The following is a 22,135-nucleotide window of genomic DNA, read 5'->3' as shown; positions in this document are numbered from 1 at the left end:
GACGCCGAGCGCGGGTCCCCTTCCCTCGCCAACATGGCGCCGATATCGATTGCGTCTCGCGGGGGGTGAAAGGGGGAGCGGACGGGAAGAGGAGATGTCTCAGAACTGCTCTCCTCCTCCTCCTAGTCTCTACGACCGCGCTTCTCCCGTTTTCCCGCCTGCCTTCCCGTTTCTCGTTCCCTCCCTCAGACGTCGCGGCTCGCGGATCGCGGTGCGCGGCCAGCGTCGGCAGTCGCCATCATTGACCTGCAAGGTGAATCTAACGCCGCACAGCGCCATCGTGTGGCGGCTATGTGAACGTGGCCTGCGATATTCTCGTTCTCTGACACTTCGGGTAGTAGTGGCGCTAAGTACGAATCTGCGGATTACAAACTTAGGCATCATCTGTCCTGAGCGACTTCCGCCATGTCTGCGCATTTTTTTAACTGTTGGAGTTGTACTATTTTTTTTCTCTGAACGATAGATGCATTAAGAACCTTTCGTGATATTTGTTATACTCAGATATTCTGAACCAGGACTTGAGTAGGGCATGTAATGCGTGGGCAAGATAACCGATGGTCTGTAAGGGTAGCAGACTGCATTCTAAGTGAAGGGAAGCGTAGCAGGGGGCGGCAGAAAGTTAGGTGGGTGGATGAGATTAAGAAGATTGCGGGGATACGGTAGCCGCAGCTCGCACAGGACGGGGGCAATTGGAGAGATAAAGAAGAGGCCTTTGTACCGCAGTGGGTGTAGTCAGGCTGATGATGATGATGAAAATTGCACCATAACAATAATTCCATCCGGACATCTCCTCTCGGGGCGCTAGTATTGTTCTATTTATCGCCACAAATGCACCCCATTGGTTTTATATGGAAGTGTTGACTACACGGTGAGAGCTCAGGACTAACTTTAAAAGGAAGGTTTTTCTACGCATCGGAAGAGTAGACAATTCCCATCATCATGCTCATAACAGTACCATACAATATTCCACAGTTGACTAACGATTAAAGGTTACGTCCAAGAAAGCTGGACTATGCTCCTTTCTCGTGGTGACCACCAGGAATAGGCACCTTCCGGGAGCCTGAACACCGCGAGTGCCTATGCGCAAATCACCTTGAGTGTACCAGATGGCTCCAGGCACCCAGCAGCTCCGCGTACGCCCGCTGTATTCGGTCCAATCAGCGCGTGCTCACTGGTAGTGGGCGGGCTCCCGGTACTCCGGCAAAGGTAACACGGTGCACGATGAGCTAAAGGCGTCTAAGTACCCTTGTCGTGACGTTCCGGGATAATGTCATTTTTGTATACCGCGGCAGAAGCTACGCAATATGCGTCGAAAGTGGGACACGACGCTCATATGTCCCTACAAAACTTCAGAGAATACCATTTAAACGGACATTGAGGACGAATTGAAATCTGCCTGTATCAATAAAAAGATGCTAATTACCCTGAAAGAGGCTGTTTTGTAAGCTACGAATGGTCGAAAACTAAAATACAGGTATCGTCGTCACTGGCCTTTCTCGCAAGGAAACTGCGATGATGCCAGAACATCTTTTAATGTGATAGCATTTAGGTTGTCGTCTTTGCAGAAACCACCCGGTTTCTACGTAACAAAATTCCGTGATTGGTTTAGAGGGCCGTGACGTCGTCAGAACCATTATCTTTGAAAATCTGACTACAATGTTCGATTACCTTCTATTATATGGGGTTAAATAACCCTTTGTATGGGTATATGGGGTTATACTAACCCGACCCTCTCTCAAATTTTAATCCACCACCTAGTCCTAACGAATGCACCTACCCAACTTAAAGCGCCCACCAGTTCTCACTAATCCACATTAATTCATCAACTAATCGACGCTAGACCACCTTGATACACCAGTTTAATCCCCACTAATCCTTCTTAATTCATTTTTTGGGATGGCCCTTCTTCAAAATTTTCGCAGTCCTTTGGAAATCTTAAAGGTGGGCAAAATTTTCATTATCGAATTTTCTTTTTAAAGAATGGGGTTTCTCTGCGGCGATCCCTCAGACAAAGCTACGCCCCTATTTACTACCCCGTACGGATCACGGAGTCCGTTTCAGTCTTGATGTCATGAATTTGTGTTGCCTGGGGGCAAAAAGTTTTGCAGTTTTTTTTGCAGTTCTCTTACCCAATGATTGGGTGTTTCGCTACCGAGCTAACGTCGATATAGGAAGAAAGGGTCATAATAATTTTAGTTAGAGAAAACTGGGTGCGGTGTGCTTAATGACCCATTAAAGAAAGCTAAAAGGGGACTAAATCGTAGGCGAACAATGACGCTTTGGCATGCTGGCGTTTTAGGTGGTTTTTCTTAGGAGAAGGTAAACTTTCCGTTATGGTGCTTAGTGTTATTACCAACACTTCGCAAAATCTTGTTGGCGTAATATTTTTTAATGTTTCTGCCAGAATGCTATCCTGTATATCGTCGTTTATTAATAATTAATAATTAGCCATAACTTTACATTTTCATTCACTCGGTTAATGAAATAAGGAAGGAAGCCACTGAGGTACCCAGTCTGCTTTATGGACAGGGTCCCCTAGAATAGTGTAAGAAAAAGAAGACCTTATAATGCTGTGGTAGCCGCTGGCGAAAGAAGAAGAAGAAAGAAAAGAGATAAGGCTTCCAGTCTCCGTCGTAAGGGTCTACAGTTGCAGACTAGGTAAGGAGCTCCTCATCATATCTTTTACGACCAACTCTCTCCTTTCGTCATTTCGGGAGACAACTGGCAACTGTACCCTAGACTGGATTGAACTTAAAATAGGAATAGAAATGGAAATTGCATGTTCTTGAAAAGGCGAAAGATCACTGTTGTACGTGTCAGGAGCGCTTCACTAAACTGGCTGTTATTCATGGTAGAGTGAAACCTCAGGGTGCTCGCCAAAGTTTTAGGACATACCTTCGTCTAGGCAAAGCGTTTAGGGAACACTGCACAGATGAACACAAGTCCTCTTTTTGGAGCGTTGGCAATCGCCCTTGGGCTTTCGTCTCCCTTGTTCACTTTTTGTTAGCTGATATACAAATGGTGCGAAACAATCTGGTGTTTCCGCGAGTAGGTTGTTTCCTTGACATTATTTCGCATTTGGAAATGCGGCTTCGGTGGCCATTTTCATATTGCCGGGATGTTACAAAATGTATGCAGCAGGAGGTTCAATAGTCTGTGACAGGATCGGGATTTGCTTTCATTGTCGAAATAAATGAAGTACAACCAATGCATAGCAAAAAAAAAAATAGTTGAACGCGCTTCAGGAGGGCTTTCCGTAGGTTTAAGTATCATGGTAACGGCAGCTATCATCATAACGGGTATAGTAATGTCATCTGGATAGACTGAAGTTGCCAGGTTAGCACGTCCTATATGAGATACCGCAGAGTAAGGGCTAGCTGTCAGGAGGCATTCCTAACGGCGGCCATTATGGTCAGAAAAAAAAAAAGCACGCAAAGCTAGGGTGTGGGTTCGGCGCTTTTAACTCTGAATTGATGCTGCTGAAGTATATTAATTCCACATTCCCATGTCATTTTGTGCAGTGCAGCTCTCCTTGGGCATAAGTGTTTATTGCCTTCTTGCAACGAGCGGTCAAATCGCCCAGACATGCAGACCATGCGAATCAGAACGGAGCCGCGTACATTCACCACATCTACAGTTTACATGACAAGCCGTAAGTATACGCTTCGAACTTATTTTTTATTTATTTATTTATTTATGTAAATACTGCAGACCATGGTTAGGTCCAAGCAGGAAGGGCAGGTGCACAAAAAGCAAAAGTATAGCAACAAAAATACAACAATACAGCAAAGATAATGTAGTAAAACAACAATACAGCAATACAAGACAAAGCAGAAAAAAATACATAATACGCAATATCAAAGATGGCTGAGGAACGCGTCTGTTTTTCAGGGTTGATTTGGTACGGTTAATGAGTTCCAGTCAGATATGGTGCGTGGGAAAAAGGAAAACTTGAACGAGTTAGTCCGGGCAAAATATGGTTTTAAAAGAGCTTTGTGATAGTGTCGTGTATTCCGTGTTGGCATTGGGGAAAGATAAGCAGAAGGGTCAAGTCTGAGTTTATTATTAAGAAGTAAAGAAAGAAAATCTAAACGAAAATTTCGTCTTCTTACCTGTAGTTCTTCAATACCGTTAGCATGCATCAAGTCTGAGGGGGAGTCAGTGGGTAGATATTTTGAATATATGAATCTAATTGCTTTCCTTTGAACGTTCTCGAGCTTTCTTATGTTAGACTTAGTATACGGGTCCCAAATTATGCAAGCATATTCAAGCTTGGGTCTAATTAGAGTATTGTAACCTAAGAGCTTAACGTTAGCGGGGGCGTTTCGAAGTTTATGCCTTATATAACAGAGCTTACGGAATGCGAGTGAACAGATGTTATCTATGTGAGAGTTCCAGGAAAGGTTATTAGTAAGTGTTACACCCAAGTACTTTACGGACGCTACTTGTTGCAATGGTGATGATTCTAATTTATATGCATATTGTAGAGCGTTTATCTTGTTAGTTATGCGAAGAGAAACACTTTTATCTGCGTTCAGTGTCATGTCCCAGCGCTTGCACCACTGTACAATATTAGTAAGCGTATTTTGTAGGTCACTCTGATCGTTTTCATTGCTAACATCGCGAAATAAAACACAGTCATCAGCATATAATCGAATATGTACGCCAGCACAAACTTCCCCGATGATGTCGTTAATGTATATTAGAAAGAGTAGTGGCCCCAGTACGCTTCCCTGTGGCACACCTGATGTGACTGGGAGACAGCCAGACTGGTGACGACCGATTGAAACATGTTGACTCCGGTTAGTTAAATAATCATTTATCCAGGAAATAAATATAGGCGGAAGTCCAATAGTTTTTAGTTTTAGAATAAGGCTGTGGTGTGGAACTTTGTCAAACGCTTTACTGAAATCTAGAAAGATCGCGTCAATCTGGCTGTTATTGTCAAGTGATGCCGCAAATGAATGGATAACTGAAAGTAGTTGAGTTACTGTGGAAAACCCTTTGCGAAAACCATGCTGGTAATCTGTCAGAATGTTGTTGCGATCTAAGAATTCATTAATGCTAGTTGCGACAATATGTTCCATTAATTTGCAGCAAGATGACGTTAAGGATATTGGTCAATAATTGGTCACCTGAAGGCGGTCGCCTTTTTTAAATACAGGTACGACTCGGGCTATCTTCCAGTCCTCAGGTACACACCCGGTTACCAGAGAGCAGACGGGATCACCAGAACAAGGAGCACACGGGACAGCGCGTGTACTCCTTGTTCTCGTGATCCCGCCTGTTCGGTGGTACCAATACCGATTGACACCAACTGGCCCGCATGGTCACCTTTTTAATGCATACGACTTGGTTTCATATGCGAAGTGCGCGGCACCAGGAACAGTCTCGGCGGTGTCGACCATCAAGGAGCGCATTGGAAAAAAAAATTCTTTGTACTCGAACTCATGATCACTCACCGCGGGTGTTTTAGTGGCGATGGCGGTGGGCTATTAACCGCATGGGGACGAGATTAAATGCCAACTATGGTGGTCTTACTTTGACAGAGGCGGTATAAAAAAAAACTACAAGTGCTTGTCTTGTACGATGTCAGCCGATGGCAGGAATCCTACGGATAAAAAATTAACTTGAGGCCTCGATACATCATTTTTCATAACCTATGTGAAGCATCGGGACGATAAAGCCGGCTTGTCGTACAAGTTTACCATACTTACACACCCTCATACAAGCTCTTAGAGCGTCCTTCATTCTAAGAAATATTCGTAGCACTCTATCGCTGACCTCGTAGAACGAAACGACTAACAAATCAGCCCCCGTCCAATCTTTACAGCTCACCTGAATGGCTTGATAAATAGATTATGTGGTTGCTGCATTGATAAATTATGAATAAGAAGTAAATATAGAGAAACACAAACTTCTTAACTATAGAAGGTTAACCCCACAGTGTTATTTTTCTGAAGTTCTGCACAGTTTATTATTTTTCCAGGTTTCGAAAAAACACAGTAAGTATTCTCAGCTGCGCACGCGTAACACATAGTTGCCGCCTTGTCGTTTCCACGGAGAGGAGAGACGCAGTTTCTTTAGAAAGAAGAACGCAACAAATGTGTCGTGTAGCCAAGGTTACTTTTGTAACAGTGAAGTTACCATTCGTCCGTACTTATCCCTTAACTTATTCATTATGCATTGTCTCCATGCGTGAGTGTCCTCTGGAAGAGCGTCTTTAGGTGAGCATTTGCCACACTTACTCTCCCTGTTTGGTGGCAACGCGACTGGGGGCTTTTGTTCCAGCCTTTTTCACTTTGAACGCACCGCATGCACATACTCATGAGCGAAGGCTGCCTCTACTCACCAGTTCCTACCTCTTTTCAGGCAGAATTCTTACCAGCGTTTAAAGTTTGGAGCGGCTGCTATTAATTATGATTTGATAAAATAAAACTTCAAATAATAAAACTGCCATGCTCTTCATATTTCTCTACTGTAGCCCCAGGATTGACATAATCGTAAAGGTTACTAAGTCCATCAATATTATTACAGTTAAAGCTCGAATGAAGAAAGTGAAGAGGTGCCTTGAATTATTTCGTTAATCCGGGAAGTTCGTAGAATCGATAAAACCATTTTTCCCCCCTCCCAAATCTCAAGCCTTAATGAAGCGGCACCTAAAAGCTACCGCGGAGTTATATTTGCCGCTAACCCGTGCCTGCGCGCACGAAAATTTGCGAAGGCGGCCCGAATCGCTTGTGCGTGAAAGCGCCATCCGGTGTAACAGATTGCAAGTGATGGTGGGAAGCGGCGCCGACTGACGAGTCCCTTCTTTCGTGCAGCGGCGCAGCGTGCAGTCCCGTTAGCACAAAGCTACGCCCGTAATAGTGGCGCCTAGATGTTACTGCTGTCACGCTACCAACAAGCATAATAAGTCAGAAATAACCTATTTTTTTTTAAATCACTTCTTCCCGGAAAAACTTCGTAATATCTGGTTTGGTGGTCAAGACTGTTTCGTTATTTTGGGTTGATAAAACACTGAACCCTGTGCACACTTGCGAGGGAATCAGAATTTTTCCTTAGATTGGGTTTTAACTATATATAAGTAGGTTAGGTTCAGTGTTACGCGGAATATATTCATTTGCTTTTTTGAAAGTCGTACTGAGCGTTTTAAATCAGTTAATGCAGAATGCAGAAATCAAGGCGGCTGGTTCAACCTTCAGTTGAGTCAGTAAAGGTTCCCTTAAAGTCTAAAGGAGCCGGAAGCTTGTCTTACTCACACAGAGTTCGAATTCAGGTGACAACGATTATGCTTTCACTAACCCGTATGATATTAACGGGACCAAGTAACCAGTTCGGATAAACCGGGAAGTTTAAATATGCAGGTATAAATTACCAATATTGCACTTATTCTTTCGCAAATCCACATTGTTGTTCGTTTCCTACAGTTCAGCCGTGAAACATGTGTCGGGAGTGAGCAAGAAAAAAACATGCAGAGACAGGCTGTAAAAGATGCGAACAGCTGCAGAACTACATTCCGACAAATCGCCCATAGAAGGAAATGTATTTTATAGAGTCTATTTTATTAGTCCACTGCTTCTTCCTCTTTGCCTTCCTGTTCTTTCAAGCTCACCTGGACAACCTAAATAACCTATCCCATCACATATATGCGCCCGTGTGTGCAGTACCTGAGCACTGTGTGTGTATGAGTGTGTAAATATACCTGAGCACTTTAACCGTTCCAACTGCGAAACTTCGCACTGGTCCATGTTCTGAAATCCGGCGTCCTGACTGGGCCAAGAAACGGAAGTTAGCAGACTCTCGCGACGCCTGTGGGAAGTTGTTGAAGTGATAAATTCCGAGATGGTTAATGAACCCACTAGATCTAGGCTACAATATTAGGGAAAGAAATGAAGGAAGAAAAACGCCTGGATAGAAAAGTTCCACAGGTTATTTAAAAGCGAAAAGAAGCATATGAATTTCAAGGCTTCTTAAGTTAATAACGACAACTGGCGACCGTTTTAACTGGCTGCTTCCAGGTGGCATCGCCACCTGCTAAGCTCCACGAAGGGGTCACTAGGACTAGTCAGGTTTCCAAGCAGTTTCCAGCGTGCGATTTCAGTAGTTGCGGACTTCAATTGTTGTCGACGTAAGTTTTGCGTTGCTGACGCCAAAAGGGGAAAAATATGTCGCGTAAGTCCCACAATTCAGTTCTGCATTAACAAGGGAACGAAGCGTAAGCATGACATGTAATCCTGGCCGAGCAAAGTCTGTTTTAATTCGCTCGCGTGCTAAGCGTGAAGGTGCTTACGACGAGGCTATCTTTTGTTCCTCTCTACAGGCGGGTAGTCGATGCAGGGAGTCAGCTCTTCGCAGCTGGCTTTATCGTGGCTCTCATCGCCGGGATGGCCCTCGCCGTCGTGATTCTGAAGCTAAGTACGTTTTAAGGTAACTGCGAGAGCCGTTATTGCCCATGTGACCCCATGTGACCTCAATGCAAGGAAAAAGATGTCTCCAGACCGGAGCAGTCTCAGGGAAGAGGCGTCACCAGGCCGGCGCATTCCCATTGGCTGGAGGGCAGTGACGTCAAGAGAAGGGAGCATTCAGATTGGCTGGAGGATCGCGACGTCATCTGACGGGAAGGGGAGCCACGCCCATAAAGGCATAGACAGTTACTGTCTCATTTAAACAATGGAATTTTGCAGTGCAAGTTGTATCGCGAGCTGAAAAGCGTAGAACGTAGGGGCAGTGGGTAGTTGCTAACCATGCAAATGGCTTACAACAAGACGGGACAAAAGAAGGAAATGAGGCCGAACTCGAGTGATACTACCTTCTTGTGTCCCTTCTTGTTGTGCGTTCTTCACATGATAGTCTTGAAAGGCTCTCCGTCCAGGCTTGTCATAAGGTGACTGTCATTTTGGGCTCATGACGAGTGCAGTTTGTCGTGTGCTTTCTGGCACATAGTGTCCTGTTGAAGGCGAGTAGGGTTCGTTCAATATTAATTGGTTTTTGAGAAAAGGAAATAATGCAGACACGCCGCCGGTGGCTCAGTGGTTAGGGCGCTCGGCTACTGATCCGGAGCTCCCGGGTTCGAACCTGACCGCGGCGGCTGCGTTTTTATGGAGGCAAAACGCTAAGGCGTCCGTGTACTGTGCGATGTCAGTTCACGTTAAAGATCCCCAGGTTGTCGAAATTATTCCGGAGCCCTCCACTACGGCACCTCTTTCTTCCTTTCTTCTTTCTCTCGCTCCTTTATCCCTTCCTTTACGGCGCGGCTCAGGTGTCCAACGATATATGAGACTGATATTGCGCCATTTCCGTTTCCAAAAATCAATTATTATTATTATTATTATTATTATTATTATTATTATTATTATTATTATTATTATTATTATTATTATTATTATTATAAAAATGCAGTAACTGTCACATATCTCGGGGGACACCTGAACCGCGCCGTAAGGTAAGAGATAAAGGAGGCACTGAGAGGAGAAAGGAAGAAAGAGGTGCCATAGTGGAATGCTCCGGAATAATTTCAACCACCAGGAGACCTTTAACGTTCACTGACATCACACGCACACGATGTGAGTGCACGTTAAATATCCCTAGGTGGTCGATAAAAGCAGTTTTTCTTGCTTGCCGACAGATGGCAGCACATTTACTAAGGGAGCATTTTGGTGCGATTTCTGAAAAATGAGGCGTTAGGGGTTTAAACACGTGCTGAAGACACTCACCGATTAAGCGCGCCTTATGGTCTCGCTTTGTTCGGAAGCAGTGTAGAGAAAGCATACAATAAATTTAAGGTGGCCATGATAACATTTATTTTCCTCTAGTTCTATTCTTGGCATCTGTCCTTCAGTCTGATTGATTCCAGCGACAGCGAGGGTATGGAGGAATTAAGCACAAAACGATTCAATGAAATGTAACTTAAAATAAACATTTATATCATAATCCGCCCCACTGCCCTCCGATAGCAGTGTAACATATCACCTTACACGCATACAGTCTTAAGGACTGGAGTTGCAGAGACAGTCACACACCAGACTCTTAACGCTTAAAATGCGCTCGTTAGTTATGAGTGCTTAAATGTATTTTAAATAAACAGTAGCCTGTGTTTGCATAGGCCCTTCTTGTACAGGAAAGTAATCTTGTTAGAAATATAGTTTGGATGTCTGATAAAGACTTCGCTGTCATGTTCCGGCAAGCGTTTCACCACAGGAGAGGAGCATCCTGTTCCCATGCTCCCCCTGTATTTCTGGCATCCGGAAACACACCTAATAAAACTAAGCGGCTGTCAGTGTGAAAGTATGCATTTGACAGCTCTCTTAAGAGCTATTGTACTGCAAAACTATGAGGACAACATTTTTATATGCCGGCGAATCACTCAGGCAACGGAGAAAATGACGCCGTGCAGTGTGCGCCAATTCTTCATTGACTAGTTCGCAGCACTGCCTCAGCTTGGCGCCGATTTAGTGAATGTCGCCGATGGTTCTTTTGGTAATTAACAATCTTATGAAGTATACATAGAAAACTGCTGCCGGTGAGTTTTTAACTAAAATCGTGCGTAGGACTTCGGAAACAAGATCCACCACGTGGAAGTTGCTTAGCCGTTTTGCGTAACGAAAAATAAAAATTCCCTCTTGCAGTTTCTGTTTCAGTAGCCCAACTTTGTGCCTATGACGTCCCTTGTGGGTATGAGGAGTAAAATTGCTGTTTCGGTCTTTTAATTTGCTCCATTTATTACGACAGCCTGCCGGATGAACTCGAATGACAGCAAGGAACAAAAAACTATTCTATCGGAAGTTCATATGCCTCACGTGGTTCCGACCACACAGTGATGTAGTAGACAGGGTCCGCATGCTGAAGCCGATGCCCAGATGACATGAAAAAAAAAAGCAATTCACATGAATTATTTACCGAGCATAGGTGAATTCCACTGAGTGATTCACATTTTGTAAACCTTACTCATCATACCACGGGCAAAATGCACAGCCCGACAATCGGTACCACTGCCATTGTAATACCCTGGCGTAAAAGGAGTATTCCCTGACGATTCTCTCGGCAACCGCAACGCAGGATATGATCACGCGGACGAGACTCCAGCTGAAACCGATTTGACGTACCGGCTTCCGAAACCGAACGCGACCGCGACCACGACCGCCACCTCTGTTCCTACAACGACAGAGGACTTGGAAACGGAGCCGACAACAAAAGAGACGACGTCTACAAGCACAGGGACGACAAGTACGAACAGTGGGCACTTTAAGGATACAAAGATGGAAACAGTGTGTTCTGACACTTTCGTACTGGCCATAAAACTTCAACTTAGCAGTGTTGGAGAGCTTTGTGCAACATCGACAGTCGCCGCACTGTGGAGCGTCGTCCATTTAGTGGCATAGTCTTCTATTTGATGAAATCGTAGCTGCTTAACACAATGTTTTGCAAAATCAGCTTGCTGGCTGTCCTTTCGAACACACGCAAAGAGCTGCAAAACTACAAAACTTGTGTACACCTTGATTCCTTTTTTGTGAACGACGAAAATCGGCCAGCTACATTGTTGTGTTTCACTGCTTATTTAACGTTTTACTGCTTAGTTAACGGCTTTCATGCTGCTTTCAACAGATAATGTAAGTAAGTGTGCTATAAATTTTTCTGCGACTTCCTTCCTCAAAAAACAGAGTTCAGCATTATATTCCTGAGGAAAATTGTTCGCTTGGTATAAGGCCCCCGCCATAAATCCAGCTACGTAAGTAGCAGGCTAGCTGATATGAGCTTGACCTCAAGCTGACCGCAATTAAAAAGGAAGCAGTGACACTAAACCATGTTCATCCAGGAATATCGGTGGGGAGAGTCCGGAGTGCGGTATTGTCAGTTGTGCTGAAAATTCAGCAGCAAGTGCATCGGCTCTCTGAAAGTTCAGCAGCAAGCGCGTCGGGTTTCTGAAAGTTCAGCAGTAAGTGCATGGGGTCTCTGAAAGTTCATCTTGTCGGTTTTTCACACCGTTAGGATTCTGTCGGCGGCACAGAGTGCTACATTCATTATTACAGCGCAAAGACGCCACAGAACAAGAAGGGGACACAACAGCGCTGACTGTCAACTAAGTTTTATTCGAGACCAGTAGGTTTTTTTTTATACCACCTGGTGATCAAAACAGGAAAAAAAACATACAAGAATAGCTGTAGGCATGCGCAAGGGTACAAGAACGGCGGTTATCCGGCACGTGTTAGATTTCACATTCTAGATATTTCATCTCTTTCTGGGACAATGCCACGTATGGTGCGCTTATGCACTCGTCCTGCAGTCTTATAATCATAGCAGCTTCTATTATTTCTCTTGTTAGTGTGTCTCGGTGTTTCCCTATGACACTGCATTGCCTGTACATCGGTTCACATTTATCCTCGCTGTCATCTTCTGCGCTGCAGTCCCTGCAATGTTTGGCTACGTGGCCTGAAGTAGCCACACGTGCGACATTGTCACTGTGCTCTTTTAGCCTTTTGTTGAGACAGCGGCTAGTCTGCCCGATATATTTTTTCCCACAGGACATGGGCAGTGAATACACCACACCTTCTTTACAAGGGACAAAATGATCCCCGTGCTTAACTTTACACCTGCGCGTTTCGTTAGTCGCGCAGTTAACTTTTTTGCACAAGCTGGAAAGCTTTTCCGGCGCTGAAAATACTACGTCAACGCCTGCCCTACTTCCAATTTTTCGGAGGTTGTGCGACACCTGATGGAGATAACGCAAAACAACAACCTTTCTTCTTTCGGTGGGAATGCACGCTCACTGACGTGCGCACTTTGTCATCCTGTTCCACGCTTACAGGAGAGATTCTGGACCGCCAGACGTTGTTCTGCACCTATGGCACGCGGACAGTGAAGGGCACAATGTTCCCCGACGATGGCCTCTGCGACCTGGTGTACTTCGACTCGATCTACAAGTGGAACCAAAACCTCCTCTCGCAACCGCAGCGGTTCAGTGAGAACCTTCTAGCTTTCCTGGAGAAGACCGCAACATACCAGCAAACAGAGGTTGGAGTGGCCTTCGCCTATGAGTAAGCACATTAGTCTTCTTCCCTGGACAGCCAATCCGAAGCCAACTTTAAGCGAACCCTTATAAAAATGGTTGATAGAAAGTATATAGACTTTTTATAGACGCTATTGCCTTCCTATAGATATTTCTTGCCTGTTCATAGTGTATAGACCTCCTATAAACAGAAGTCTACTAAAAGTGTAGGACCATAAATCTATAGATTGCCTATAGACTGCCTATAAGATTTGTGTTGACTATAGGCTATTCTTTAGTAGTCTACAGAGAGTCTATAGACTTTATAGACAGAAGTATATGGACCGTCTATAGACTGTGTAACGAAATTTTTGTAAGGAACGGAAGGTTCTACATGTGCCGTATGCATATAAGCTGTGGTTTCAAGAGGTTGACTTCATTCGCAAATTCTGGACTGGACTATAATACATCAGAGGAGCACAAATCAATACAATTAACAGTTCTCTATTTTTTGGCAGTTTTCTGCGCGGTTGAGTCCAACAGGCTAGACGCGCTTGCACACCTCGATCAAGAGGCACATGTGTTCTTCAGTCGCAGAATAGGCTTAAGAAGAACAACTAAATTGCACTTCAAACAAGTTCACTATAATCGAGTGATGAATGGATTTTTTTTTGTAGTCTTTGACTGCACACACATTTCTTTTTAGCCCTTTTCTACCGAGCATACCTCTTTTATTGATCTATCAACCTATGCAATTCGAAGGTAAGGAGTTGCAAGACGCTTCCAATGCTTGTGACCTTCTGTAAGTCGCCATTTCCACAACGTATCTTTTCCGCTGAAGATCACGCTCCTTTTCTGGCGATAACCATAGACACACATTCAAAAGAAAAGTAAATCACTTGCCAGTTCTCAAGGGGCGAGTGTGTAATGCAGTCGTCTCATTTTCATCTTCTGTTGCTCTTGGCTGGCAGTGGTTAGCAGCAGCAGTACTATGCGCACCAACGCTATTTATTAATTGAAACGGAAATTAACCAATTGACCTGCAGGTCAACCGGTGCCAGTATGCCTGCACAACATTTACCCTCCCCATGCTAACACTTTTCCACCTTCCTCCTCCTCACCGGGTCTTTCCTCTCGGAGTGACGACCCTATTTAAACACCGCCAATGATTAAATGAAGACAAGTCCTCTTGTCGAAACGTTGGGAAGCACCCTCAGGTTTTACCCTCCCTTGTTCACTTTGTGGTTATCAAGAACCAGCTGGCCAACCCCTCTCTACCATAAGCAGCATTCAGTATCACAGCGTTTTGTACTCAAGTTGAGAGCATCAGAATAGCTATTTTACGTCACTACTCCATCAGCCCTGCAGTGTGCTAGAACCGTCCAGGTAATATAAAAGAGTCGTCGTGTTGAACCCCGAGAACTATCTCATCTGACCAATATGAAATGTCGTGAGCTTGCTTTAACGGGGCAGGTGCCTCGCACATGGGGGTTCGTTTGCCGAGTTTTAGTGCGGGAGCGATAATTAACACAGTTACAACCGAAAATCTTGTGTGAAGGCTGGGAGTAACTCGGATAAGCTCGGGATAGTTCAGAGGAGCGTCATGCAAGCTGCAGCCAATGGGAGGGTAACCTGTCTACCCTGAAGGTCTATTGCTTTCGCACGTCTACTCACTTTAACTACGTTAGAACCCTACAACGTTTTTGATGATTTTCTGAGGGCGTATTCCGTAACTTTTTTTGCATGTTTCTTTGTAATTCGTCACTCCAGCTTTATGCACTTTACCCTGGAAAATGCATTGCTGATCTGGTGACGAAAGTGGTGGACATTAATGGTGACACGCCGAAATAGTCAGAAAGCTAATCGTGCGTTACAAAGTGCGCCTTTTGGATTTTTTTCCCTCCAATGTCAGCGTTGCACAGAACCATGTTGCGTGTTCACACTTTTCAGGAAGGTAGCCAACCTGCGTGCGGATCTTAACAAGAGCAACGCGCAGCCGCTGGACACGTTCTGGAAGAGGGGAGTGCGCAACTTCGGCATCATCGACATGCCGGCCTTCGGCGTCAAGGCCAGTGACATCAGCAAGGTGTTCCTTGCACTCAGGGTGAGGCTCACATTATGTGCATTTGCCAGATTAAACGAATAGGGTCATTGAAGAAGTTATCTCCTGTACAGTGCAATACCACTTGTAAGGCGAGTTCGTCGGACACACTAGTCAGTTTAGCGAAATGTCGATTACAGAGCTCAACGCTTTGAGAGACCCTGTGTTAGTGGATGAGGAATGGCAACCTTGAAGCAACATTCTTTAACTATGCAATTATTTTCTTCCTGAAGCTTCTCCTCTCCTGTCCAGTCTGACGGCGGGCTCGATGCTACAGCGTTATATCCTGTAGACAGCGGCTGAAATGTTTAGTTCTTGAGTAAACTTGTTCGATAATGCTATGCTTTCTTTACTTTTCAGTTGCGTATTTAACTGTGGAAGTGATAAAAATACACTAGCGCAACTCTCCTTAAAGACTTGCATGACCCTTAACTTCTCTCTTGTGCTGCCTTTGTGACAAATAAAATATATTGCTCTCAATATTCACGACTTGCGAAGACAGGCGCGTGAATTTTACGTTATATTCCTGACGTACAGTATAGCTACTTTAGACATTTTATTCTAGACAGCGCAAAGTATAGCAGTCTTAGACGAAATAACGCGCAGAGAAATGAAAAATGATTGCAAGGGACTCAAGAAAAGGTGCAAGAAACCTACGGCAAGTTGTTTATATCTTTACAAGTGGAGTGAGAAAGAGAAGTAGGGATAATTTTTATTTCCTGCGTGCGGTCGGGCAACTCTAGCCGTACTTCCACGACTATTGTCCCTCAACGTCATGGACTTGCCAACCCAGCATGCGTTAGTCAAAGGCATTAAAATTGATGCGATTCCGGAACGTGCTGCTATATCCAGGCGTATACATGTTTGAACAGGTGCGGTAGAAAGATGAGCTCGAATCACTTTACTGGAGGGGTGATTAACGCAAATATTAGGCTGCAAACGGCCCAGTTCACAACGAAATCTGTTGCGATTTGAAGGTTTAGGTTCGTTCTAGCTGAAATAGACCAAAAAAATTTTTTCTGGCCTGACGGTGACTTAATCCGCAACGAACGTGACAATGCAAAATAGAACAATCCTAGCCAAGCTAATCTTTCGTTGCAGGTATCTTGCAGTTTTAAACCGTGTCAGAACACTTTAATCCGAGTTAAGCCTGAAGTGATCACTTTCAAATCGCGTTAGACTACAAGCGACGTCTGTCCCGGACGCCCGTACTTCGCCTATGGCGGTGTCGCCGCCCTCTAATTACGCGCATCATGTGAAAATGCTTTAACATTACATACGCAATATCCAAACCCTCAGTACACCTCCCACGAACTCTGCGCCGCTTTATGCCGGATAGGTTTTGTAGACAATATTTTACTGAAGTGTAGGGGATGGTACAATGCTGAAAAAAAAAAAACTCAAGTAGCGGTAACTAGAACTCATGCAGTAGCCGCGCATTATCCTGCAACGCAATGGTCGGAATCTTCGCGTACTTTCCGTTATATTTAGCAAGCTGGTGGCCTGCACCACGAAGTCACAATAGCTCAAGTAGACGTTTGGGACGCTAAACCCCCGATGCCATAAAAATAGCGCGAACCGTAATTTCCTCGTTACACATAAGTAATTCATAATCTTATGCCTTAATGCTAACACCAGCGTATTCAAAGATAATCCGCAGAAAACCGTTTTTGTGCCTTTTCTGCTAGGAGCTGAGCACAGAAGCCAACAAGAAACCCAGCCTCATTAAGCCTCCCCACATTGTTCTCGGCGCCTTACCATTCAAGCTCGAAGACTACTACGGAAATAAAATAAGGCAAGTTCCAAGTGCCGTTGAAACCCTTGCAGACTGCTCCAAACATAAGGCATTGATTTATGAAGTGAGAACTGCCAGGCGACGGATGACTAAAAATGTTCAGCTACTTCATATGGGTGCGACGTCCGGCCCCGGCCGCTACCACTAGAGGAGGGCGGTATGAGCGGTAGGCAATAACAATGGAATAGAATCATACGAAAAAAATAACCGTGCTATAGTTGTCGATTGGTACCTTCAGGCTCGCTTCTACTTTCAAGCCCCAGCACTGACTTGAATTCAGTGTCATATCTTTTTACATTCGTCGGCATTAATTAGCGTTCTTTTTTCCTCCGCCCGTCCGCTCAAAGTTGCTGTGTGTGTGATGAATAAGTGTGAGTGAGTAGTATGGCCTTCTTTTCATTGCATTGTTTACCAGTTGCGGAATTAGTAAAACAATCGAAGAATTGCAGGAGAATCAAAGAATAAGCGTCGAAGACATTGCTCGAACGTCCTGTCCAGAGTTTAGCGGTCTTACTTCTTACTCTGTAACCTATGGTAGACGTGCCTTCAAGCAGCGTTTACGTCTTGGGTGCTCTGAAGCCGACTCTGAAGCAGCACGACTTCATCATAATTTCCAAAAGAAACTATCGCCTTTGCATGCAGGGATGTGCAGGACCCGACACTGTTCATCACCCAAAGCCACTATTCCTTCGGGGACAACGAGGTACCCGACTGCACAGTCTTGCCGCCCACGCTTCTGCTTAAGCCTCAGGGCTCTCAGTCATACTACTACGATTTGGTACGTACTTAAAAGAGAAGGAAGGTGGCAACAGACTGTCATTTTTGACGGGTAATTCAGTTTAGAGCCGCGAAGCCACCTACAAGTTACTGCGCATGCGCGAGGCCACCTGAACGATTCGACAGAGGGAACGCTGAATGGCTGCAGAGAAACCTGCTGCCACTCCATAAGAAGTGGTCATGCTATTGTATGACGTCACAAAGCAAAAGATGATTTGCTGTCCTTGTCAATGTTTGCAGTGAAACAGAGTTGAGTTAGGTGGTACATTGAGTACAAACACTGCGCTGTAACAAGGAACGAAAGAGGTAGAAGAAACGCTAATAACAACTGAAACTTTATTGAAAAAGACATGGATAATATGCACTCAATGTACAACAAGGAGCTCACATAGGAATCCAGATCCATAATTTCACGCAGGTGGAGAACAACAGAGACGGAGTGCTCTCGCACCTGTCGCTGCTCTTGTGAATATGATACGGCTCACATATTTCTCTTGGTATTTCGTTTTTATGGCTACATAGCACTTTAGTTTTATTAAATAGAGGATGAACTAGAACTTATTTGAGGAAATGGAATTGTTTAAGGCAGCAATCTCTGTAATGTAAAGCCAGGTTGGAAGAAGGAGCACCTTTTAAAGACGTGTAGTGCTGGCGTGCTGGCGTAGTCTCACTATCAGGTTTAAGTACCGATAGTGGGCCTGCAAGAGCTGAAAGAGCTTCTTCGCTGCAGAGCGACGCGGCACTGGCTTTGCGAAGAATGCAAATCGTCGCTGGCTCGGTCCAGTGGCTCGTCTCGGTCGGCATGAAGGGGCGCTGGACGAAGGTCAAGCCCGACGCCCCGCTGCACATGGGGTCTCCGTGCGAGCACGATGCTCGCGCCTTGTCGTTCGGCAGCTACGCCCAGGTAGGCGTTGCACACTGCGTGATTTGGCTGGCGGAAGGCGTCTTATACCTTAGAAAGTAGCACGGTGACAGATACCTGGACGCCTGTAGAAGTAAGTGCAGGTCGGCGGATAGAAGGCTGAAAGGGTTCTATTCTATGCTCTCTCTCTCTCTCTCTCTCTCTCTATATATATATATATATATATATATATATATATATATATATATATATATATATATATATATATATATATATATATATATATATATATATATATATATATATATATATATATATATATATAATGCGTATTAATTTATTATATTAAGCTGCTGCACTGTGCTTTACTGTGCATGCTGCACTATGCTGCACTCGCCACAGAATTCTGCGCGCTGCTATACAGGGGAATTATTAGGCACCATATGGAGTACCGGTGATGTGTTGCACCTAACAATAGTTTTCGCGATGTATTTTCGCCAATGATAACCAGTTATTCTGGCCTTCGTGGCGAAGATTGTCACGAGCGGCTCGTGCCATTCGGGTAGATTAAAGCACGTATATTTGGTGCTAAATGCGCTTTCCTACAGCCTTGTCGAGTGTGGCGGTAACTTCTTATTCTTCATCCCTGTCATCATACCCACTCCTCTTCATTGGCTGATGAATTAAAATGCTTGTAGAAAATGCAACATTTTTCGCCAGCGCTGAGATTGCCTGAAGGTCCAACACTTTTGTTTGTATCCAGTGTGGTCTCTCTGTTGTACCTAACGATCAAATCATGTACTTTTCGGTCACAAACTAACGCAGTGCAGAGAGACATTCGTGCTGACGTCATGAATGGAAATATATGCACAAAGCGTCGAATGAAACTCCAACAAAACAACCGACGCGAAAACAGAACAGCACGGAAATATTAGCTGCTGGAGAAGACAGTCAGGCGGGGCAACAGGAGACTACTCGCCTCTGAAGTGAAAATAAAGCGCGCTGCTATCTTGCATCTTCCACAAACATCTTTTGGTTTTGCTGTTCTGTCTTCAACTGTCTCATTCGCGTTTCATCGGACGCTGGCCGTACATGCTGCCGGCTGCAGCACTTGCAGCGAATGCTGTAGATCAGAGACAATGTTTTTTCTGGTTGTTGGCTCCTGCATTTAATTGCTGGGGAGAAGATTGCTGCAGGTTGTGCCACAGACCGCTTTCCTCCGAAGTTCAAGAAATTACCTCATCCGCATCTAAAATAGCAGGCGTAGCAGACCTACTGGCATGGATGAAGGCCGGCATCAAATATTTGCCGTGAATGAAGAAATGTGCTATATTTTCAAAGAGAGTTCACCTTAAGGTTCTTCTGTTGTGTACTGTGTACACGTATAGCAAACTCCCTATTACTATGAAAGCTAAATAATCTCCTAGCATTTTGCTTCTCACTGGTAACCCTGATATTTTTAAAAGACGGGAGAGACAGCCCGTATAGTAGTGCGCAACATGCTTGTACGTGGTACAGTTATTTGCTGAGGCCAGAAATTCTGAGAGCGTGTCTTCACTCTAAATGTTGGCTATTTTCGCGTTCACTTGCTCTTTACGGGATTTGGGGCCAGGTGTGCAAGGACAAGGCACTGCGCCCCCACTTACACTACGACCCCAGTTACGAGGCCGTAGGCACCAGGGACAGCAGCCGGAACATGTTTGTCTACGACAACGAAGAGGGTCTCTGCAGAAAGGTGCGCTCTGTGTGTGACTGCGTCCGCCAAGTTTTTGGGGTCACCTTACCTCTTCAGAGGTCCTTCGCAATTTCTGTAGAAAAAAAAAACCGTTTCACATGAGTAGTCTATGAGGCTTCAAGACACCCTGTTAGCTTTGTAACTATAGGAACGTCGACTAGTAATTTGCTGGCAGAAAGCGGCCGAATGATTGCCATTCTAAACACTAAATACAGTAGACTAAATTGTCGAGGTATCGTGAGACAGCTAAATCCTTTCACAAATTCATTTACTATCTGATTTGACGTTTCATAATAATGTTTTTTTTGCGGGTCAGAAAACCTGTGTACATGGTTACGCCAAGAGAAGTGCTTCCAAGGGCGCTGTTCTGAGTAATATAATTTGCAATGTGCGCTAACTAATGTACAAAGCACGCCATTCACGAGAAGAACAGTGCTAAATTTATTTCAGTGCGTTCCAGCTGTAGCGCACTCTAAGCGTGTCCAACATTCTTGGAGAAAATTTTTGTACAATGAAAAATTGTAAGGTACTGTTAAGGAAATATTGAAGGTAATAGTCTAGTCTTCCGTTGTCTAGCAGAATCTTTCGTTTAGAGTTTTTTCATCGCTCGCATCGAGCAGTTAAGACTGCCGTAGAAAACCAATGGGGAACGCTTTTGACGATAGCAGGGACGGCAATATAAAAAAAAAATTGTTAGCCTGCCTATGGGAGATCGGCGGATATATTGACTGTTATCGTGAAGTCTTACAATATATGAAAAAATTGCATTCATAAACTATTTCTGATTCAAATTCTCTCATTCTCTCATATTTCTCATTCATTTTTGGGTATAAGAACATGCGAGCTTGCTATGTACAGAGCTGAGTACGTAATTCCTAAACACATTCAGTGTCATACTCAGATATTATATACGCGCTGCACTGATGCGCCCTCTACCTACTACTTCAGCGCTACAGATCTCTGCCCGCACTCATTATTGAGCTTAGCATTATAAAGTAAACTTAAGTTATTTACATCATGGCGGAAATCAACCGTAAAATGTTGATTTTTGGAAGCGCATATAGTGTAGATTCCAATAGAAAAAAGCGAAGGGAGGTCTGCACAGTGCACAGTTGGGCGATGAGAGCTGAACATATGTCAGGATAGCCACCAACTAGCCCAACTAGCCCAGATTTCTGCCTTAAATGCCTCAGGATAGGGTAGCTCAAATGCTAGAGGTCAGGTCTAATTGGACATCATTGGAGGTCATTGGAGATGCCTTTGTCCTAAAACACAGGAAAGCCGACATTATGTTGGTGGTAAGAATGCTTGATGTGCTTAATCTCCTTGTGCAAGCACAGGCGGCTTGTACCGACGTCAGACTGGTCGCTGTGTTGGTGGACACGAAGTTCGCCATTAAAGTACCACATGGGTCTCCTTTACACATACACGACCTCCCAGAAACCCTTACACAACATGACCGTTTTAAATGTTGCCGCTGACACTCGTGTTACATTACGTCAATGCGTGTTCAGCATTTTTTCACCCTTCTCACCTTGTACGCAGCTTTGCAGCTTAAAGTTCCAGAACAAAGCGAACAGAGCGCTACGATTCGGCGTCGCAGTGTACGACCTCGACTACGAGGACGACCGGAACGCCTGTACCGACCTGAACAAGTTCGGCGCCTTCAGCCGGCTCAAGATGGTGCGCAGGGTGGTCGACTACTACGGCTCGCTTCCAGCCGACGGTAGCGACTGCGTGGACGCTGTCCCATGCGTCTTGCGCGCCGGGTGACTGAACGCAGCAGCGTCGACTTCGCAGCACGCGGCCACGTCCACCATACATAATGCTTCGACGCAATGCGCGTGCTTTTTCCCGCTTTCTTGAGCGTCCTTCTTCAA

The 22,135-nt window shown here is 44.7% G+C and overlaps 1 protein-coding gene across 1 annotated transcript; it reads left to right on the top strand.

Moving 5' to 3' along the window:
* Positions 1–3,548: 3,548 nt before the first annotated feature.
* Positions 3,549–22,135, top strand: LOC144101686 (uncharacterized). Its single transcript, XM_077634820.1, has 11 exons — positions 3,549–3,652; positions 5,990–6,005; positions 8,324–8,418; positions 11,059–11,226; positions 12,806–13,034; positions 14,936–15,089; positions 16,775–16,881; positions 17,524–17,659; positions 18,389–18,562; positions 20,133–20,255; positions 21,801–22,135. Exons 1-11 carry the CDS (start codon positions 3,586–3,588, stop codon positions 22,026–22,028), a joined length of 1,497 nt encoding a protein of 498 aa, XP_077490946.1. The 5' UTR covers positions 3,549–3,585; the 3' UTR covers positions 22,029–22,135.

Source organism: Amblyomma americanum, chromosome 8, assembly GCF_052857255.1.
Source record: "Amblyomma americanum isolate KBUSLIRL-KWMA chromosome 8, ASM5285725v1, whole genome shotgun sequence".
In the NCBI taxonomy this organism is placed as follows: Eukaryota; Metazoa; Arthropoda; class Arachnida; order Ixodida; family Ixodidae; genus Amblyomma; species Amblyomma americanum.
Note: the sequence above shows the minus strand (reverse complement) of the source record. Positions and strands in the feature narration are given on the sequence as shown.